Source organism: Rhipicephalus sanguineus, chromosome 6 (assembly GCF_013339695.2).
Source record: "Rhipicephalus sanguineus isolate Rsan-2018 chromosome 6, BIME_Rsan_1.4, whole genome shotgun sequence".
Taxonomy (NCBI): Eukaryota; Metazoa; Arthropoda; class Arachnida; order Ixodida; family Ixodidae; genus Rhipicephalus; species Rhipicephalus sanguineus.
In genome coordinates, this window is record NC_051181.1 from 73,425,938 (window position 1) to 73,447,408 (window position 21,471).

General features: G+C 45.1%; 1 protein-coding gene across 1 annotated transcript in view; it reads right to left on the bottom strand.

Moving 5' to 3' along the window:
• LOC119395884 (protein MMS22-like) overlaps window positions 1–21,471 on the bottom strand; it is a 123,499-nt gene that overhangs the window by 7,900 nt on the left and 94,128 nt on the right. The window contains exons 22-29 of the mRNA XM_037662893.2: window positions 17,644–17,776; window positions 14,644–14,727; window positions 13,730–13,888; window positions 13,079–13,409; window positions 8,121–8,240; window positions 3,418–3,516; window positions 3,223–3,267; window positions 898–1,032 (exon numbers count right to left, since the gene is read on the bottom strand). Of these exons, the coding sequence (XP_037518821.1) occupies window positions 898–1,032; window positions 3,223–3,267; window positions 3,418–3,516; window positions 8,121–8,240; window positions 13,079–13,409; window positions 13,730–13,888; window positions 14,644–14,727; window positions 17,644–17,776 (1,106 nt within the window). The remainder of the gene's footprint in view (window positions 1–897; window positions 1,033–3,222; window positions 3,268–3,417; window positions 3,517–8,120; window positions 8,241–13,078; window positions 13,410–13,729; window positions 13,889–14,643; window positions 14,728–17,643; window positions 17,777–21,471) is intronic.

Here is a 21,471-nt window from a genome sequence, read left to right on the forward strand (position 1 = left end):
GAAATGTTCGTTGTAAAAGTAGGAGGCTTTGAAAAATGTTCGCTATATCTGGACGCAGCTTTAATGGTTAGCATAGGAAAATCGTAAGTGCACCCAGATATGGTCGTTATAACCGATAGATCGCTATATGTGGGATCGTTATAAGTGGGTTTGACTGTATTGCATGGCAGAAGCATAGAATCGCACCATGTGTCAAGACATGTGAATTGCGCGACAAGTGGATGTTTTAAAGGTCTGCCCTTTATAAAGCACTCACACGTATTTAATCACCATCAGCAGCTGCAAAAGCATCAACAAAGTGAACAGCTGCGTAGGTTCGCGTATTGCCGTAGGGATGCATAGTGGGCGCCCTTCACTGATTCGCAAAAGAAATAATTAAGGCATAGTGGGCACTTAACTGTACTTGCAGTAGGCATTCTAGGATACTTTGAAACAACCAATGTTATGCGCACAGTCGTTTGTTTCCTTATGGCATGGTTAAGGCATGCAACGAGAACCAAAGGCAGTCTAGCAATTGAGAAAGCAATGCGCATGGGGCCCGATTACGCTATCGCATTCTACTCTTGAAGGCGAAGCTCAAGCCTCCTCCAAGTTTTTTGGTGAGCCACTTGAAATCATGCAAAAGGATAATTCAAATGGTTTGTTGCTTTAAGGCCATGGTGAAGGCATAACTGTTACTAGTCTCTGCTGTGACTGCACTGTCACACAGGCGCATTGCACTACGACTAGTTTATCCCATCCCTTTCATAGGCCGGCACGAGGTCGAAACAAGACTTACTACAAGTGTATGCACAGTGACTCCTGAGCCTTGTTGAACTGTGTGCTTCAAATGTCAACACGCTCGAACCCATTAAGAGAAGCGGCACAAAAAACTGGCTTTCAGAACGCCACCTTCACCTGATTGAGGTGAGTCCCGGACACAGTCTTCCTGGCCACAAAGTGCTTTTGAATAAAGTCCAGGAGGAAGCCAACGTATGCTGCCCTTCTTTCCGCAGCAGCGCGGCACGCTCCTCCGCAGCTCTCCAGCGTTGCCTGTGTAAAATGTTGTTAAGTGTAGATGAGAGAGCAGACAACTACGGAGACACGCCGCAGAGTGACAGCTCAACAGACCGCGTGGCTCCAAGACATTGCGTTAGTGTACAGACTTATCTTTAGACTCTTGACAATTCAAGTTTCCATCAGCGTAGACACGCGACACCATACATCACACATACAGAACTGCATAACAATGTCCCACCATTAGTTATATACTAGCTGCAATATTTTATGTGATTAACTGAAAAGAAAGAACACATACTCCGTTTCTCTTGCCATGGCAACAGCAAGTCACTAAGTAAATGTAGCAGGAAATGCAACCAAGTGAATGTGAGAGCTGGAACTGCCTTTGTTTTGAAATTACGCCTGCACCATCCATCTCTTTCACTCTTCTAAAGAATATTCTCGCTACTTAAACAATGTTCAAAGCTTGAAGGAAACAAATGTTTTAATCATGATAGAGCATTTGCGATCTCAAAAGCTATGATACTATAACAACACTATAACCAAACGCTGCCTAACAATATTCAGTTTCAGCTTGCAAGATGAAAACCTGCATGTAGCAGGGAAATACCCGGCCAAATGATTTCTCTAATCATCAGAACAACGCCAATAGTTTTCTGGCAGCACTGAGGTTTAAATGTTGTACCATCCTCACATAAGCTGAATGCTGGGTTTTGGGCACAGGCTAAGCAAACACTATATGTATTTGCTTGCGCCTTGAACACACTCCCACGTAAATGCACCCGCAATGTGGCCCTCCAATATTTAAAACATTTTCTTCCTTGTAATAACTGCATGCCAACTTAGGTTTCATGCAGTCTTGCAAATGAACGCTCGTGCTGCAGTTTCTCACTTCATTTGCTAAGGCTGCTCATGATAGTGCACCATGCACCAAAGAACCATTTCATGGCAAGAAAATTGGTGTTCTTTTTCATCATAATGGAAGCGTAACAACCAATTAAAGCGACACATAGATGCACTCAGAAGCACAAGTAAACCAGCGCGCCATACACTAGTGCTAGTTTTAAAGCAACGCTGCGTTCACGATCTGTTGTCTCGTCATCAGCTGTTACTGAGTGGAACCTGTCGCTATTGGTGTGTAGATGGTTTAATTTCTGCGAGATTTTGCATGGCTAAACTTTTTAGCAACCTGAATAATGAAATTTTTTTTAAAACAGAATGATAGACAATCTCCTTCACTTCAATCAGAGAGATTCTCAAAAAAATTTAAAACAGCTTTTTCGAGAAGACAATTTTCAAACCTCGGCGTTTTGGTAAATCGCTTAAGCTTCAGCAAAATTTTTAAGTACCATAACGGCAAGGCTGAAAAACACACGAATTGTTTTAAAAGAATGCTGAAAGCCCAAATATCAAAGTCAATATGTACTGAGTTTCGTTATCCTCAGTTAAACTTGTCTATACCAATACAATCCTGAAATGCAGGTAATTAGGCCATTTGCCATGTTGGTGATTCATTTTTTTTCCCTCAAAAGTTCTTCCACAGCAAAGAAAAATAAAATACTTATAACGTTGTATTCCACTTCTTTGTTGGGAATAAATATTACATTCAAGATGTGCACCGCTTTTTCTCTAGGTGCGCTCAAAGTTAAGAAATTGCGAAAGTGGTGGAAAAGTGTTTTTTACAGACCAAAATTTGTCATTTTTTTTAAGGGGGGAACAAACATTTTTTTATGTGAAACTAACTTCGAAATCATTGTTCTTGGTCTAACACCTGTGTCTAAAGTAAATTTAATCGAAATCGAGAATGACGACAGGGACCACGTGTTCGTTGTTATCTGAACACAACCAGGTAGAAACACATGCCGAAAGGACAAATGAGGGAATAAGCTTATCTGCCAAACTGGAGTAATGCAACACCTAAGTGATTATGGTAGATGATGGCAGCAGCAGCCATGGGATGGCCAGTAATTGTGGAAAAAAATTGCTCTGTTGGAATCTTGCTTCTAGTTTTAAACATGCCACCATGATCTCTAGAACAGCTGGAAGTGCTAATGTCAGTTTAAGGACGTACTTAAAGTGGTCACGTAAAATCTAAAGGATAGATCTGTCTTGACATTAACGTCAAAGCACACACACTGTCAAGTCAAGTAAGTACACTGTGGGCAGGCAGCAATGAAAGCAATCACCAGAATAAACTGCTCGGCGCTACGAAGGCACACTCACCAAAAGCGGGTGCTCTCCAGTGTGATGGATGGAGCTCTGTGTTTGCTGCCGGAAAAAATGCGGAAATCTTACAGCATTCGGATGGCACTCCTCGATAACGAAAATAGCGTGCAGTTAAAAGTGCTGCAGGTCGCAGGACAGCAATACCTGAGTGGAACAGGAGAAGTGGCATTTCAAGCTTTACACAAGACGTACCGTTGGGAACAGTGGCAAGTAGTGGACTACGATGTCCTTCAGCTTCCTCTCGATGTAGGCATCCGTCTGTGGGTTCAGCGACAGGAGTCCGCAGATGAACTGCAGCATGGGAAGATTACACTGACGAGACCTCCACACATAAGTGCATGACTTGTTCTGTGCACACAATACATTCAAATAGCCAGTCAACATCTAAATGCAGGAGCACCTATGTAAAAAGTGTACATGGTATATGTATTACCAGGTACCAAGACTGATGTTCGCTAAAGTTGGTTGTAGCATTTGTTTTGATGTGTATCACATGGAAGTGCGCCAGTTCACAAACACAAACTCGCATACAGCACACAAAATGTTCAATCTACCAGACAGCGTACGACACACGCAAGTTTTGCCATTCATACGATGAAAATGAGAGGTAAAAAATGTATAGATAATAGGGAAAAATAACATGGCTGATCCCTCTGTCATAGGAATCGGTATAACATGAAAGTTAAAAATGTCTTCACAGATGTAGTAAAGCATTTGTTGGGCATTCTTTCACCCCAAGCGCGAAGGAATGACTACTACAGCAACAAATTGTAATGTCACGTGAAGAACGGCAAGCAGCTCGAAACTTACAACGCACTGCTCAAGCAGAAAGGGTGCACGGAACGAACATACACAGGATGAGCACGAACTAACTGTCACAGCTGTAACTTATTTCTGTGTGAGCAGCGCCCTCCTTTCGCAAAAGCAGCTGCTGCAGTGAGCCAAGTGAAATTCGTTCTCTTTACGTAAACTTGCGGTGAGAGCACAAGACGTACACACCACCGCCATCACGAGGTAAGCCCGCGCATGAGTGACCATGCCCTGTAGAGGCAAGCGCTCATCCGCGTGGGGCGACGACCTTTACAGCACGCTCTTTGAGCCTTTTGCGCCATCTTGCTAGTGACAACAAAACACGCTGACGTACCACCGATCTCCGAGTACCGCCACCGGCAAATGGTGTATATAAATAGCCCGCCGTTACCATGGCAAAGAACGTGCCGTCTGTGGCTGAATTGTTTCGTGCCCCGCGCTTTGGAGCGAGGGGTCGTAAGTTTGACTCCCGGGGACGGAACTTTTGTAGCGTTAGCTCCACTTGCCTAGCCGGAGCCGATTTCGTGTGGATCGTCATGAGCCGTGCTGCGCACGCATGAGGATCAGTGATGTCACACACCTGGCTCACCGGAGCCGGCGTCTCACGTGCTCTCCGCCACCACCACGCGCGGCTCGCCACTGCTTGTCTGCGCGTTCGCGAGGAGTGGCGTCGTAGCTGCGGCAGACAAACTGGCGCCGGCGTGCGCGCAGACTCCGCCACCGGTCTGCGCTTTCCAGAGGAGCAACGTCGTAGCCTTGGCAGACGTATTGGCGCCAGCGTGCGCGCAGCTATTCGCCTTCGCTGTGCAGTCGCCGTCTGACACTGCGCTGAGGCCGCTTGATAGCGCCTCTGAGTGGCATTTGCAGGTGGGTAACGCCATGAAGGAGAGCGCAAATGCTGCTCAACGGCGCAGAAGAGCCGAGAAGGTTATCTCATCGTAACCCGAAGTAGTTGCCTGGCAATTAGCAGTTCAGCGTACGAAGAATAAACAGAAGAAGGCTAATAATTAGGGGTGTGCGAATATTCGAAATTTCGAATATTTTTCGAATAGTGTTTCCTATTCGATTCGATTCGCACTGGTATTTTACTATTCGAACTATTCGAACTTCCCAAAAACAAATACAGTCAACGTCCGATTGAAAGTGACCCCTTCAGATTTGCAATATGCTTTACCTTATTACACTCTCGTATTGCGGCAAAGCTGCCTTTCAAGCTCCATTTCGGTCGAACTTTGCCAAGACACAGTCAACGTCCGATTGGAAGTGGTCCCTAGATTTTCAATATGCTTCACCCCATCACACCCCGGTATTGCGGCAAAGCTGCCTTTCAAGCTCTGCTACGGTCGCAAATGTATTAACTCAAGAAAACGCTGGTTGTTCCAACATGGAGATGAAAGATGTGGCAGAGGTGGGGGCTCAAGTAATGCTGTTTTGGACCTGAAATTTGGGCAGGAAGTCCGAAAAATCAGACGCCGAATTCTTTTAGCATCCAAAGTTTCAGATGTTCTTGTATATCGACGTCTATGAGGCAGATTTGGAACTCCGGACTTGAAGGGAGCACACCCTTGTCCGCCACATCAGTTGGGCTTCCACAGAAGTTGAAACAGGAGGAGAGGTTGAGGAAATGGCATCTTTGCCTATCACGTGGAAAGTGTTGTCGGCAACACTTTGGTTGCACCACATCATGTACATAAATACAATTCGGCCTCTACCTTATTCTTGATAAGACAACTATGAAACGCCACCCCGCCAGTGCTTCATCAACCTAGCGAAAAGAAACACTTTCATGCTGCTATCTCACAAGAATATGCTTAGGAATCCTTTCTAACTTTTTTTTCTGCAATTTTGCTTCGAAGTATCAGAAAAATATTCTAGAAATATTCGAGAAATATTCTAAAAATATTCGATTCGATTCGCACTCACACTTCAATATTCGAATTCGCTTCGCACCCGAAATTTTCCTATTCGCACAGCTCTACTAATAATCCTAGACAATCTGGAAAGCTAAGAATAATCAGCTGAACCTTTCCTAACTCTACGTATATCCTGGCATAGCCGAGCTAAGCCACTGCAAATTTTCTTCTGGTTTCTTATTTGCCTACTGTTAGTCTTTATATTTTACGTCATATCCATGACGGAAATACGTCAGTGGAGCCATGGTGGACCCCGGCATAAAACACTCTTGTGTTAAAAGAAGGATAGTCTTTCTGCGTGCACTTGCATGCAAAACCACGATTATAAACTGAAGAAGACGGGCAGATTGGGCAAGTTGGTAGGTTCCATTATGAACAAAAAAGATTTTAGTCTTTTTTTGGCCAAACATTGTTTTGAGTGTCATGTTTCACTTTTTGAGCGCACAAATGAACAAGGACGAAAAGTGAAGCGGACACAGCGCTGACTTCCAACGACGCTGTGTCCGCGTTGCTTTTTGTCTTTGTTCATTTGTATGCTCAAAAAGTGAAACATGAATTACCAACATGCCCAAGCATACGCTCTTGGAATGTCAGTGTGCACCGTTTTTCGTTGACACTAATATCCTTTTTGTTCATGATGACAGCCACACTAGAGAAGTGGCTGAGACATTTCATATATCGAGAAAAGCAAGTGATTGCCTTAGCCAACCTTCTCTGACGTTATCATCAAAGAAAACTGACTTGTTAATCAGCGTGACCAGTGAGCTGCCACGAGGCGGTGCCACTGGGAATGACAAATGTATCGTTTTTGACAATCAGCATGCGTGCTCGCTTTGAGCCCTTTTAAAAAGCATCATGTCTTTTTTCAATAAACCCTGTTGCAAGTTGAGCGCCATGTGTGTCACCTCTTCCTTCTTTCGTCCCGTGTGTTAAGCGCTGTTTCATATTTATCAGGATTACAAAATAGGACAGTGTTGCGACTACTTCACTTGTAGGCGGCATAGTTTCAAACAATGGCATTTACACACAATAATTCAAGTGGAAAGCTTTCAGCAAGATAATGTCTGCAGAGAACAGAGTAACAAGTGTTAATCTGAGTGACACAGACTTATATCCATTGCAAAATGAAAAAAAAAAAAAATGTATAACATTGTAGTTCAAAACGAGCACTTGGACAAAGCGAAAGGATAAGAAGGACATACACAATGCACCCTTTATCCCTGTGCTTCACCGAAGCGCTGGGCTTTCACAAATCTGTTCCATGTTCACATCAACTAGCCTTACTAAACAGCCTTCACTTACCAACATCAACCAGTCTTACTAGCTTACTAAACTGTAACAACATAAGAGAACTTGACGCTCTCTTTATGCTTTTTGTCACTGAATGCCCCCCACTAACACTGCATTCAACACCGCAACGACAGCTCATACCTCTATTGCTCAACAGGGTTTTGTTGCATCCACAGCATTTTGCGAGATTTGAATAGCACGAGATCCTCCTGCAGATCTATTAACCCTCAAGGAAGGCCAGCATCAGGCCCGGCAACACCTGTGCTCATTTATAAACCCATCGTTACTTTAAAAAAATGAGACTTAGGATGCCTAGACAAAAAAAAAATTTTACGTGCTAAGGGCATGTGCATAGAGATTTCTGAGACTGAATCAAATATGGACCAAACATTGGCAGAATCGTATCGAATGTCATGTGCCTTTCGACATATTTTTAATGTTGAACAGATTGTTCTTACAATTAACATAAGATGACATCTGCAACCTACTCTTAATAATTTTAGCATTAAAAGTGCAAATGAAGCATCAGCAACATTCTACTCTGTGCACCTGCAGAATTGTGCAAAGAGTGTGAACAACTGTTGACACTCCCCCAGCAAAATACCCTGCTGCACTATGCAAGGTTTCAAGTTTCATGCTTACAATATACCCATGGAGATGACATTTCTCGTACTTTTTTACCAACTTTGTGTTTATTTCGGCACTGCTGTTATTGTCACGTATTGGTAATTGATTAGGAAAATATCCACTATTACAAATAGCAACTATTCAATTTGATATATGAAATTTTAAAATACTTGGGCACCCTTATTACATGCTAATCCCCTGCATTTTGTTAAATGCTCGGCCTGGGATAACAGGTGCAATGAGGCCCTCACTCACCAGAGGCAGGTGCTGCTTGATGGCAGCCAGCTGTGCCTGGGGGATGGGCTTCCCAGCGTACAATGCACCAGGCAGGATCAAGGAGTCCAGCAGCCTTGGAAGCACACAATCTGCCATGCCCTACATGGAAAGATGGATCCAGAAAGTATAGCTATTTTTGACAGCAGTCATAAATAATAAAGTCAAAACAGCCGTAACGGACGCTGCCGTCAGGCTATTAGACAACTTTATTCTAAGGAACTCGATATTCTACAGTGAAAAGGAAAAGATGGTAATGTGTTGATTTTTCCATTATTTAGTAATTAACATGAATTAGGGTGTCACTAAATACCTCCTTATTCTGAACTCAGTCAAGTGCTATTTTTGAAAAATATGACCACTCAGGCTCAAAATACATGGGTCATTTGTTATCAGTCATACCGAGCAAACAAGCATTATAGTTTTGGCACAGCTCCTGGAATGCAGCACGTCGAACGACTTGTAGAACGTGGCAGTGTCTTCAGCAAAGTGATTCTCTGCAGCAATACACGGCACAGCAATGTAAAATGAGAGGCTAGCTGCGCCCACTCTGGAAGCATGCACAAATCTGCACATCTCGTTTCAAGTCAGTTGAAGTACAGCATAGACTGCTTATAACGTAAGTTGCCGGAGTCGCGAATATCCGCACTATAAGCGGTACCGCACTTATAACCAAAACAACATTTTTGAAAGGTTGCACGTGTGCAAAACATGACCAACAGGCAGGCGCACGATTCCGACTATCGAGGCATGCGACTGGGATGTAAGTTTGCATCTGCTTACACTTGAAAATGTTGAACGGTTAGCGTCCGCAGACCTGCCGTGCCGACATAACGAGCGCGGAAAAAATGCGCTGTCACGGGAAGTCGCCGCGGTAACACACTGCGCATGCGCGATGTCGAAAAGGGTGGCGACCACAAACTACCACTCGAGTGTTTCACACGCACGCCTGCATTTTCGTTAAAGATGTAAGTCACCCCTTCTAAACGCAACAACTGCAAAATGTTTCATTGACTCGGCACCGAACTGCAACTTCTGTAGTCCGCGGCCGCCGACATGGCAGCTGGCGCTCGTTAGGCCTAGCGTGCACGTTGCAACTTGGCTTGCCGCCGCGAGAAGCTTGCCCTAGACAACACGGAGATCGGGCGTAGAAGAGATGGCGCTCGTGAGTTAAATCGAGGGCATCACGCGTGAAACGAAGTTTCGGTTCGCGGTCGGCAGAACAGCCGCGGCAACTATCCTGAAAAAGTCTTTCAAGCTTGTAAGTCCGCCTGTTGGCGGCAAAGGCGAAAGCTAATCGCGTCTCAAAGCATTGTTACTTGCGGGGGAATCGAGGTTGCACGCATGATATCTGCGCTCTGCGACGAAGCGAATATTTTCCCAACGGAGACGAACAGCGGTAACGCGATCTTAATGCGCATGCGGGCACCTGTACGTCGCGGAGTGCGCATGTCAAGCGGCTGAAGTAAAGGGGGCAAAGGCTTCTCCGTCGGCCATGTAACCGCTCCCCCTCCTCACACCACGCACCCGCGCCAGGCTGCTGCCTCCCACTGCCATCCTGTTTTTTTTTTTTTTTCTCCTCCCGCTCCTTGTTCGTTCATTCCGCGTCCCCTCCTCCTTGTAACGCCGTCGCCGCTCTCCCCCCCGCCGGCTCATCTCTGCTGAGAAGCACGCTCGCTCCCTCGCATCTCTGAGAACGTCCGGCAGCCGCATTATAACCGGTCTTTCATCTCAGGGGGACTGCACAATAAGCGGTATGCGTATACATACAGTTCTATGGGAGGGTAAACGGGAGTCAGAAAAAAACGCATTATAGCCGGTACTGCACTGTAAGCGGTTACGTTATAAGTGGTCTGAGCTGTAATACACAACGCGCGGTGTGCCTTGATAGTTGATGTGTACAGTTGTATGCATTGCTGCTGAAGGGGATAATATAGTCCCTGGTACCCTTCTGCTGCATTGTCATTTCAGACTTACAGAGGGCACCGCAGCAAATGCATTGGTGTGAATACTGTATTGGACGCCTGATCTACGGTTTTATTTGAAATCATCACAATGAGCTTTGCGGAGATCGGAAAACAAAAACTCACAGGGTCCCTCATGCACTCACCTAAGACGACATGAAAATGAAAGCCATCCTGTTTCACCAATTTATAGGCTTGTGCGAATATAAAGTTTTAGATTCAAAGCGAATTCAAAGCGTATAGTAATTTGGTCGAATAATTTCGAATCGAATTCGAATAGTATATATCACATATTGCAAAGGAAAAGGAGCATGTCTGTAATGACCCAACTAACCTGCACATTATTATTTTTTAATTGAAACAAGGCATGCGCAAAAGTCATTCTCTTTGGTTCAAAGGAAGTGGAAGTAACTTTGAGTAGTAGCAGGATCTGGCTTTCGATAGAATGCAAGTGATAATTTGTAAAATAATAGTTTTAAAATTTACTATACTTGGAGTATATAAGCCAGTATAACGAGCTTTTCAACTTAAAAAAATGATGAATCGATGTGAGGGTAATATGTTCATTTAACCTTGAAGTGGTGCTTTGCGGTAGTGCGAATTTTTCCTGGAAAGGTGTATTCACGGTAGAGCACCCCTCCGCTGCAGTGAAACCAACTTTACAGGGTGGGGGAGGTTGGGGGGGGGGGGGGGGAGTTCTGTGCGGACTAATGTACAGCCGCGGCCACATCTGTGCAGAGCGGGCGAGCAGCCAATTTTTGCTCAGCGGGGCGACACCTTGAGGCAGTTTCAGGCTCTGACGTGGTGTGTCAGGAGCATGCATGGCCTAGTAGTCAGGCTGGCCACGTCGGAGCCCAAAACTGCCTCAGGGTGTCGTCCCGCGGAGCAAAAATCGGCTGCTTGCGCACTCCACACAGACGTGGTCGCGGCTGCACACCTTTTCGTTCATTTCGAATACTTTGAAATTTCCAATAACTTAAAATCCAATCGAAGCAAATTCGAATACTGTAACATTCGTTCGAATATTCGAAGTGCTCGAATACCGTATTTTCTCGCATATAACCCGCACCAAAAATTGAAAAAAATCGCCTGAAAAGTGGGGGTGCGGGTTATCTGCGAATAATCCGGAAGCAGAGGTCGGCTTCACGGCAATGCATGGCCTGCCGTGCAGTCCGCATCCCCATCGGCATCGTCTGGTGCAAAGCCAATAAAAGCCAACACAGGCCATAGACAGATCCCCTCCGTAGCGTGTTTATTCACTTTTTGCGTGCTTTGTTTGATTTGGTCAACAGCGTCACAACAGCGATTTGACAGCGTCTGTCTCCGAGTCAGGTGTGGCCAGTTTGCACCGTTGGTCAGCCTTGTCTGGTGAGGCAGGCACCATGAGTGGGTCTCGGTGGCAATCTTTCACTGCGAAAGAAAAACTCGAGATTATAGCTGCTGCGGAAGAAATCGGCAACAGAGCTGCTGCGAGGAGGCATGACGTCGACGAGTCCTGCATTTGCAACTGGCGAAAAAAAAAGGCCTCTCTCGAAAGTGCACACAAGGAGAAGCGAGCATTTTGCGGCCCGAAGACTGGTGCGTACCCCCTTCTTGAGACGCAGCTTGTCAAATTTATTCAGGAGCGGAGGAGTCGCGGCCACGCTGTGTCAACGGAGATGGCGCAAATGGAAGCGCTCAGGTTGGCCCGCGAGATGAACATCTCACGCGAGTTTCGTGCGAGCCGTGGATGGCTCCAGCGATTCGGGCGCATGCGGAGGCCAGACATTGCGCTGCTGTGCCAGTGGATCGTGGATGCGTCGGGGGCGATTCCGGCCAACATGGTGCGCAAGAGCTTCAAAAAGTGCGCCATCAGCAATTGCTTGGATGGCACCGAAGACGATTGCGTCTTCGAGAGCGGCGACGAAGCCTCGGATGGCAGCAGCGACAGCGGCGAGTCGGGCGATGATCGAAGGAACGGGAATCGGTGCCGTCAACGTTGCGGCGATCGCTTCGAAATAAAGTTCTTTTGTAAACGAGATTGTGACTGTGTAGTTGTGACTTCCAAAACAGTTTTTTTTAAGCTAAGCATGCGGGTTATACGCGAGGATTTTTTTTCTTTTTTCGGGGAGTTCAAAGTTAGGGGTGCGGGTTATATGCGAGAAAATACGGTATTCGCACTAGCCTGCCAATTTATCATTCACCATTGTCGTAATCGGAGCGTGAGAGGCCGCATGAGCAACTAACTGCACACTGTGTTGATGCTATGGCTGCTGCTGCTGATGATGAAATATGGCTGAGACCTTTATAATGGGCGGGCAGCTTTCAACCACCCACTCGTTACGCAGCTCACAGGGCTTGACGCCTGGTGTGATTCTATACTTTTGTCACGCAATACACTCAAACCTCGTTATAACAAAGTCACATCTGCCATGAAAATAACTTTGTTATATCCGAAAATTCTTTATAAACGTTTATTCATAACACTGTATCTCTGACAAGACTATTCTTCATTTACTTTGTTATAACCGATAATTCGTTATATGGAGGTTTAAGTGCATAACATCTGTTAAAGTGACTCCTCAACCCACATGACGCCTGCATAGGGTATTTTTTGAAGCAGTTTCAAGCACTGACATGGCTCCGTGGTCGAACGCTTGACTGCCACCCAGAATACCTGGATTCAATACCGGCTCGAACCCTGATTTTTATGTAATAGTTTTTAAGATCATGTGGGTTTTTGTGCCGCATGCTGCATTTTTCTTCTGATGAGGCACTTAATGCTTTTGCTTCAAATGTAGGGATGGCATGGAGGATGACAAGCTTTCAGAGGGTGCTGAAGAGGCAAGCTTGTCAAACGAGGGCAGTGGGAACAATGAGAACAACAGAATAGAAGCATTCATGATTAGCTGCCAGTGGTTGAATTACCTGTATAAAGGACATCTGTGCTTTTGTTTTTGCATTAATGCAAACATCAATACAGAAGCCTAGTCTCACCCTGGTATAAATGAGACCCGCACATAGCCGAAACAGCTGCCCGCACAGGTGGTAGACGTTTCCCAGGCTGTCGCGCGTTGCCGCGGCGGCAGCAGTGTTCCGCAACTGAGCCGTTGCCACGGCAACAAAGTCTTTGAGGTAGCAGGCAACGCTCTGCCTCAGCTGAGCCAGTGACGAGATGCCATCCATCGCGCAGACGATGTCGGCGTACTGAGCCAGGCAGTCGAGGAAGTGGACGGCAAGGTCGTCGTGCGCAGTCACCTCGTCCGAAGGCACCACGGTGCCCACCAAGCTGTTGTAGTTGGCAAACTCCTTGCGGCCTAGCACAATCCTAGAACAATGCAAGCATAACATTAGCATGCCAAGCTCAAAATTTGAAAAATACAAGTACACTCAGCGTCTCTTCCATCCTCCGCTCGCTCAGACTGTACACTCTCTCGAACGCTTTCTCCTGATTTTACAGTGTTCCACCGACAGGATATTGAACTTCGACCTTGTATGAACCACCACGGCGATGACAATGTAGTTGACAATGTAGTTGACGCTTGGAGTGTTTCTATAACTGCTATCGTAATAACAACCTTAGAGGTTAATATATGCTGGTTGGATCCTGGTTCAACTATTTACGCGAGAAAATAAAGTAATCATTACCGTGAGAGCCGAGTCATCTCCGAGTTTGGTGGCTCCACACCGACGCAGCAACGGAGCCAGGCTTGGACGAGCCTGGCATCGCTGTTTGCGACACGTGATTCTAGCTCGGAGCACGCTTGGTCGTCTTCCAGCACCAGGCACAGGAAGCGGCCAGATGCACTGCGACGTTGAAGCATGGATTCAAGAGGTCAAACCGTTGAGCCCATGCATGTTTGTGCATAATGTTCTAAAGCCAAAGCAAAAAAAAATGTTATCAAATGAGATGACAGTTAAAAGAAGAATCTTGTTCTGACAAAGTCTCAACTGACACAGATATACCTCTTAAAAAGTGCTAGAAATGAGAAATATCATTAAAAAGGTGTGTTGTGGTTTATCTACACAATGTGCTCTTATACACCTCCTCTCTTTCTGTGGCAACAACAGCAGCACTGGCTCCTTATGTTTTTCACCTGCGTACAAGCAATGCAACAATCGGAAGACTTCGCATTATTATCCAACCACTGTGCTTGTACCCTGAAAACTGAAGCCGGTGCACATATTCACAAATAAGAATGAAGAGCAGCCATGCATGCTATCGTTGTACTTGTGTGTTCACAGTTGCATGCTGAATGCAATGCAGGATGCCAGCAATGCTGTTTCTAGTGTGACACCGCTGTTTACAGTGTGCAGGAGTAGTGGGCATGCATAGGTGAGGTGACAGAAAGCGTGGCATTGGGCATAACTTACCTGGGATTGCTTAGGTACACTTGACTGGCACAAAATACATTTCGTGAAAAAGGGGCGTAGAGAAGAGAAGAAAGTGAAGTGCCTCTTTCTCTACACCCCTTTTTGGCGAAATGTATTTTGCGCCACAGTCAAGTGTACCTAAGCAGTGTAAGCACTAACTCGCCCAAAAAGAAACCGTTTTGGATTACCTGGGATGCGTGTGAGGCGAATATCCAAAGTGTTCAAAGAGACTTGCGAAGTTGGCCTTCACTGGAACCGTCTGTGACGATGGCCTGCAATAAGGGAGAGATGGTTGCAGCCATTCGGCCATGTGCAGCACTTCGCCCACGTAGCTGTTTCCGGTATATATCTGCCTGGCTGCAAACAAATCTCACAAGAACCTCAGACTGTTCCTTCTCTCGCGTAATAACTTTAAATGAAGGAAAGTAGATGACTCTTAAGGGCTCGTTTTCTTTGCTAGCCATAATATTAATGAGAACTAACAGAAATAACGCCAAGGAAAGTTCCTTGGCGTTATTGTCTGTTAGTTCTCAGTAATGACTTTAAGTAGGGGTGTGCGAATATCAAATTTTTCGAATACGAATCAAATACGAATATCCACCTTCGAATATCAAATCAAATATCGAATATCAAAGGAAATATGCCTCCACAGTAACAATATTTTATTTAACATGTAGCTATTTGAAAAAAAAAAACATTAACAGCCTGACTGGCAACAGAACATACACTGCTATCTCCAGAACACAATGTCCAGGCTAGCACAATGCACATCACAACACAAACAAATATCACGGCACAATGAAAGTAATGACTACATGTTATCATGAAGAAATATGAGTTGCTCCACATGATCAGGCAGCAGGCGCTCCCTTGTAACAGAGACACCCCCCCCCCCCTGCCACTGAAAAGGCACGCTCGCTTGGAACAGAAGTGGCTGGTATAGGGTACATGGGGCAAAGCTTTGCCAGTCTGGGGTATCTGAAGGTGCCTAAAGTCCGACACCAGTCACGTGGGTCACTGTCTTTCTTCAGAAGTGGTCCCGCATAGTGAACGAGTGGTAGTGCGGCACGTTACGGCCGCATAATATTCAAAATGTATGGTTACATGATCGCCAACAGCGCTGCACGTCGGAGATGCACCAGCAATAAATCATACGTATTGGGGCGCTCGTCGCAGACCGATATCGTGCATCCGTGTACTTACGATGTTTATCGCTCCTGGCGGCAACGTTTTTAGAGTTACGAACGCAGCAGAAATGTGGAGGACGAGTTATTTTATGCATGAAAATCGAATCGCATATTCGAATTTTTCGATTATTCGAAGTTATCGAATATTCGAAACTTTTCGAATACACGATTTTCGAATCGAATACGAATATTTCGAATGTAATATTCGACGAATATTCGAAACTTTCGAATATTCGCACACCCCTAACTTTAAGTATTTTATGAAGAAAAAGCGCACAAAAAAAACAACGTAGACAATGAAGAGAGGGAATACACAGAGTGCTGTGTGTCTTCCCTCTCTTTCTTGTCCACATTTTTTTGTGCACTGTTTTTCTTCAGAAAATGAATACGCACAAACCAGCCCAAGCTGCCATCTTGTTACAATAACGGTGAGCTATTGAAAATTGTTATTCACACAATTCATATTATGAAATGGGTGCAAGTCTTCATGCAATACTAACTGCATCTTTCACTGAGAGTAATGAAACTGTGACAGACCTTGCCTAATAAACCATGCTTTACTGAGTGAAGGCTGCGAGAGTCAACAGACAAGGAAATGCTGAACAAATATGCATAAAATATACCGGGTGTATTTTTTTAGACCACACAGACTTTTTATAAGAAGTACTCTTATGTGAATAGTAAATTTTAGGTTCGAAGCAAATAGAGATTTGGTCAAATTATTTCTTGAATAGTATGCAACATATATTATAAAGAAAAATGAGCATATTTGTCTTGAGCCCACTAACCCACACAATATTTTTTTTAATTCAAAAAATGCATGTGCAAATATCATTCTTCTTGGTTCAAAGAGAAGTGGAAGCAACTTTGATTCTTAGCAGTAAGACTTTTCGCTGGCTAGTCGGTTCATATCATTGAACGTGTAGACAAGTGCTGCGCAAGCACGAAGGAAGGAAGCAGAAAAAGAGACAGGAAAGAGTGCAGACTTCCAACTGTTTATTTCTTCAGAACAACAAACCAACATATAGGCATACAAAACACATGTGCGGCCCGCGTACGCAAACCCCCCAGCCTCTGTGAGCACTGTTGCGCAAATGTCACAAGGAAAAACGGCCACACATATGCAAGAAAAAAGTTCAGGCACCACGCATCACAAATGCGCATATACCACATGTGCGCGTAAAACTTCGACACGCTGCTTCTACTGACAGCGACACCACACGCCACTGCTGTGATCAACATGAGCCACAAAATATTAGCAGGATTTGACTTTCGGTAGAATGCAAGTGATAACCTGTAAAATATGTTACGTTTTAATATTCATGATACTTACAGCATATAAGCTGGTGTAACGAGCTTTTAAACTTAAAAGTTATGAATCGACGCTAGGGTAATATGTTCATTTAACCTTGAAGTGGGACTTCGCGGCAGTGCGGATTTCCCCTGGCAAGGTGTATTCATGGTATCACGGTAGAGAACCCCTCCACTGCAGTGAAACCACCTTTACAAGGGGTTGCATGCGGTTTATATATGTCTATTTGTTTATTTCGAATACCTTGAAATTCAAAATAATTTAAATTCGAATCGAAGCAAATTTGAATACTGTAATATTCGATTGAATATTCAAACTGCTCGAATATTCGCACAAGCCTAATAAAAAGCCTATAACAGTCAGGCTTCTGTTGTTTTCACACACGAACTATACGTTAAGGTGGAAATACTTTTCCGCAGCTAAAATGAAATTGAAGTGGCGAATTAACAAAAGCTCGTTAATTAGCACTTAATTATTTACTTGAAGCCAATAGTTTATAATAAAAGGTTGTAGTCATTCACTATTTATGGCATACCCATCTTTTTAGAAATTGCAAAAGTTGCACGTAGTTTGAGATATTAATCATCGAATTTTAATGGAGATATTGAAACTGACTGCTCCCGTTGCGCAGGAAATGTGGCTACTCCGTTACGTCAGACAGGAAGTGACAAAATCTCAATGAAACTCACAGGTCAAGTGCCAAAAGCGTGATGTTCACAGCAAGGTCCGTGAAACAGGTGGCCGGGGATGCAGCCTGGACAGGCAGTGCCAGTGCCTTGTGCAGGAACTGCAGTGTGCTTTTGAAGATGGCATCACTGAAGGCTGCATAGGGAGTGCAGTGCTGGGAGATTAGCACGCATCGACAGAAGGTGGCAGCAGTTTCATGTCAAGGAAGGTCCAGCGACCATTATGACATGTGCACTTGCACATGCTAATAGCAATGAGCATTCGCTGACATTTATCACAAAGTTCATTTGAAAATCACACACACATGCACGTATGCAGATCGGGCACTATATAATGAGCACCAGGAGGGATGTATATGTGGCATCTGTTGAAATAAAATTCATGAAAGTTCTGCCGATCATTCACCACATAGAATTCTAAAACAGATTTTTGGGCAAGTTGACCCATACATAGGAAACTTAAAACTAGGGGTGTGCGAATATTCGAAATTTCGAATATTTTTCGAATAGTGTTTGCTATTCGATTCGATTCGCACTGGAATTTTACTATTCGAACTATTCGAACTTCCCCCCCAAAAAATAGTCAACGTCCAACTGAAAATGCCCCCTTCAAATTTTCAGTATGCTTCACCTCATTACACTCTCGTATTGCGGCAAAGCTTCCTTTCAAGCTCCGTTACGGTCGAACATAGTCAAGACACGGTCAACGTCCGATTAGAAGTGGCCCCTAGATTTTCAATATGCCTCACCTCATCACACCCCCGCATTGCGGCAAAGCTGCCTTTCAAGCTCCGCTACGGTCGCAACTGTATTAACTCAAGAAAACGCTGGTTCCAGCATGGAGATGAAAGATGTGGCAGAGGTGGGGGCTCAATTAATGCTGTTTTGGACCTGAAATTTGGGCAGGAAGTCCATAAAATTGGACGCCGAAGCTTTTTACAATCCAAAATTTCAAATTTTATTATATATTGATGTCTACGAGGCAGATTTGGACTTGAAGGGAGCAGACCCTTGTCTGCCACATCAGTTGGGCTTCCACAGAAGTTGAAAGAGGAGGAGCGGCTGAGGAAATGGCATATTTGCCTGTCACGTGTAAAGTGTTGTCGGCAACACTTTGGTTGCACCAAATCATGTACATAAATACAATTCGACCTCTACATTGCGCTTGAACCTAGCGAAAAGAAACACTTTCATGTTGCTATCTCATAAGAATATGCTTAGGAATCCTCTCTAACTTTTTTTTCTGCAATTTTGCTTCGAAGTATTCGAAAAATATTCTAGAAATATTTGAGAAATATTCGAAAAATATTCGATTCGATTAGCACTCACACTTCAATATTCGAATTCGCTTCGCACCCAAAATTTTGCTATTCGCACAGCTCTACTTAAAACAGCACAAAAAAGACAGAACAGAGAGAAAGACGCACAGATACAGTGCTGGAAATTCTACCTACAAAGCCGTGAGAAAGTGCTGATGAGGCGAGCACGTCAAATGGCGAGGAGAGTGAAATTGACAAAGAGAACAGAATAAGTGTTTGGACTGGCCTCCAGTCGTTCCATTATTCTGAATACAGTGCAGTCCACTTATAACAATATCCAAGTGCCAAGGAAATCCCATCGTTATAACCGATAATTGTTATAAGTGGGTTGAAAAAAAGAAGACTATTCTGACAAATCGTCAAAGACAATTCGGACAATTCTGGCCGCCTTCGCGGCCAGAATTGGACTGCTGATGGGCATGCTCATGGCACAAGCGCCCAAGAACCATTCGAACGAGGCGTCTTCAACTTCTTTGTGACCACGCTGTCGAAGTCGAGGGCGGGCACTTTTTGGCCGTCACTCTGATCCTTTAAAAAGCTCTTCTTCACTTCCTGTGTAATTTTCTTGTGCTTTCTTTTCTGTAACAATGACACGCAACCTTGCGAACGTTGCAGTGCAGGCGGATCGGCCATGACGTCCCAATGTCCTGTCCACGGCAAAACGTAAAACGGAGGCATGTTGTAGAGAAAGACAGTCAAAGCATGGCGCACACAACAGGTGAGCAAGCGGTGCGAGCCAATGTTGGTGCGACCGGGCGTGCGGAGGAGGCCAAAGCGGCGGCTCCGGGTGGAGAGTTCAGAAGGAAAGCTCCTCCACCTCTCGCTTCCTCATAAGTGGCATAGTCGGCTCCTTTTCGGGGTGTGAGGCGCATCGCTGCGCATGCCGTCGGTGCGGAAAGCCATTTTCAGCGCATGCTGTAGCCGGATTCAATCGCTATATCTGATATCGCGGCACTGGACCATCGTAATAAGTGGTTTATTTTACCATAGAAAGCATGCAAAAGTGGACGGTGCCATCTTTGTTCATCATTATATCCGATATATACCGTATTTACTCGCATAATTTGCGCACTTTTTTTTCGCGAATTTGGAGCTCCGAAAAGGGGGTGCGCAAATTACGCGGAGATTTCGCGAGCACATCTGAAATAACGAACAATATATAGTCCTAACACGCGCGATATAATACATTAAAGAAGAAAATAAATTATAGCGCAAACGAAGGGTTTTTAACAGAATTAGCACGTACTTTAACCAGCCAGATTCGGTCATGCGCGGTCTAGTCAGAATCACTGGTTGAGAAGTCCGACTGAGAATCATCGCCGCGGCCGCTGTCACCGCTTTCCCAAAGCGCGTCGTCCTTGGTTCCGTCGAGTGCGTTGAGGCGTCTTGTTGAAGCTCTTCGCGACAATTCTGGGAGTAACGAGGTGCCACGGCACGGCGATACCGGTGGGCCTAAGCTCTCGCACATATTTGAAAAGGCATTCTCCAACGGCAGGAAACTTTCCATGCTTCGGTCCTCGGAACGGTCTCCTTCCCGGTCTTGTATTAAAAAGCGAACTCTTCTGCGGCACGATTCCCGTTTCCTTAGGCAAATTCTATAACAGTGAGCTTGAATTTTGCCGAATAGGTATTGTAGCTCAGCGCAGGAGAACAGTGAAAACGCAACTGGCTGATCGCGAAACCTAAACTTCCGAAATCAACGAAGGCTGCGTCGCAGCGCGGACGCAGAGGAGGAGGGTCAGCGCGGGAAAATGTTGGCGCGACTGGCCCTCGCACGCCTCCCAGAGAACACCCATACACTTAGAGAAGGGAAACTGTACCTTTGACAGTGCAACGGAAATAAGGGTAGCGGTGGCGTTGTGAACTAAAGTAGCCGACCAAGAGATGCCGTTGTACAACAGGAAACCTGATACCCTGACAACCCTGACAACCGCCCGCTTTGGTCACTTGTTTTGTCTCGTTTGGGGTCGTTTTGCGACGGTGTGCACGGTGCGCACAGTGGTGCTGCTAGAGGACGGACGTGTTTTTCGTGGGCTCCGGAATGACAGCGTCAGATAAGTGCTTTTTTTTTTTTCCATGATTCGAGCTTGTTTGTTTAGTTAAGCCACTAGATTGCAGCTTAATAGAGCTTACAACTTTGTGCTGTTGGTACAAAGTGGTGTGACAGTCGCTTCGGGTGTTTTTTTTTTTTTTTAATATTTGTTTTTTTGACCACCACGTGGCTGAAAGGTGCACAGGTGCTTTGAAGTGTAACATACTTGCGGAGTTTTGTGATATCGTTTGGCTTTAATCTAATCTGCCGCGTGAATGCTCTATAGCCATGGTCAAAAAGACCGTAAAGTGTTCAGGATGCGGAATGGGGCGGAAAATAGAGGTTTGTGAGGATGAGACGACAGAGAGAGCTGACGCCAAGTGTAAGCAATGCGAGTTAGAGGCGAAGATGGAAATAATGATGGCCGCCCAGAATGAGCTCAAGGTGAGAATATCCGAGCTGGAGAAAGCGGTAGCGACA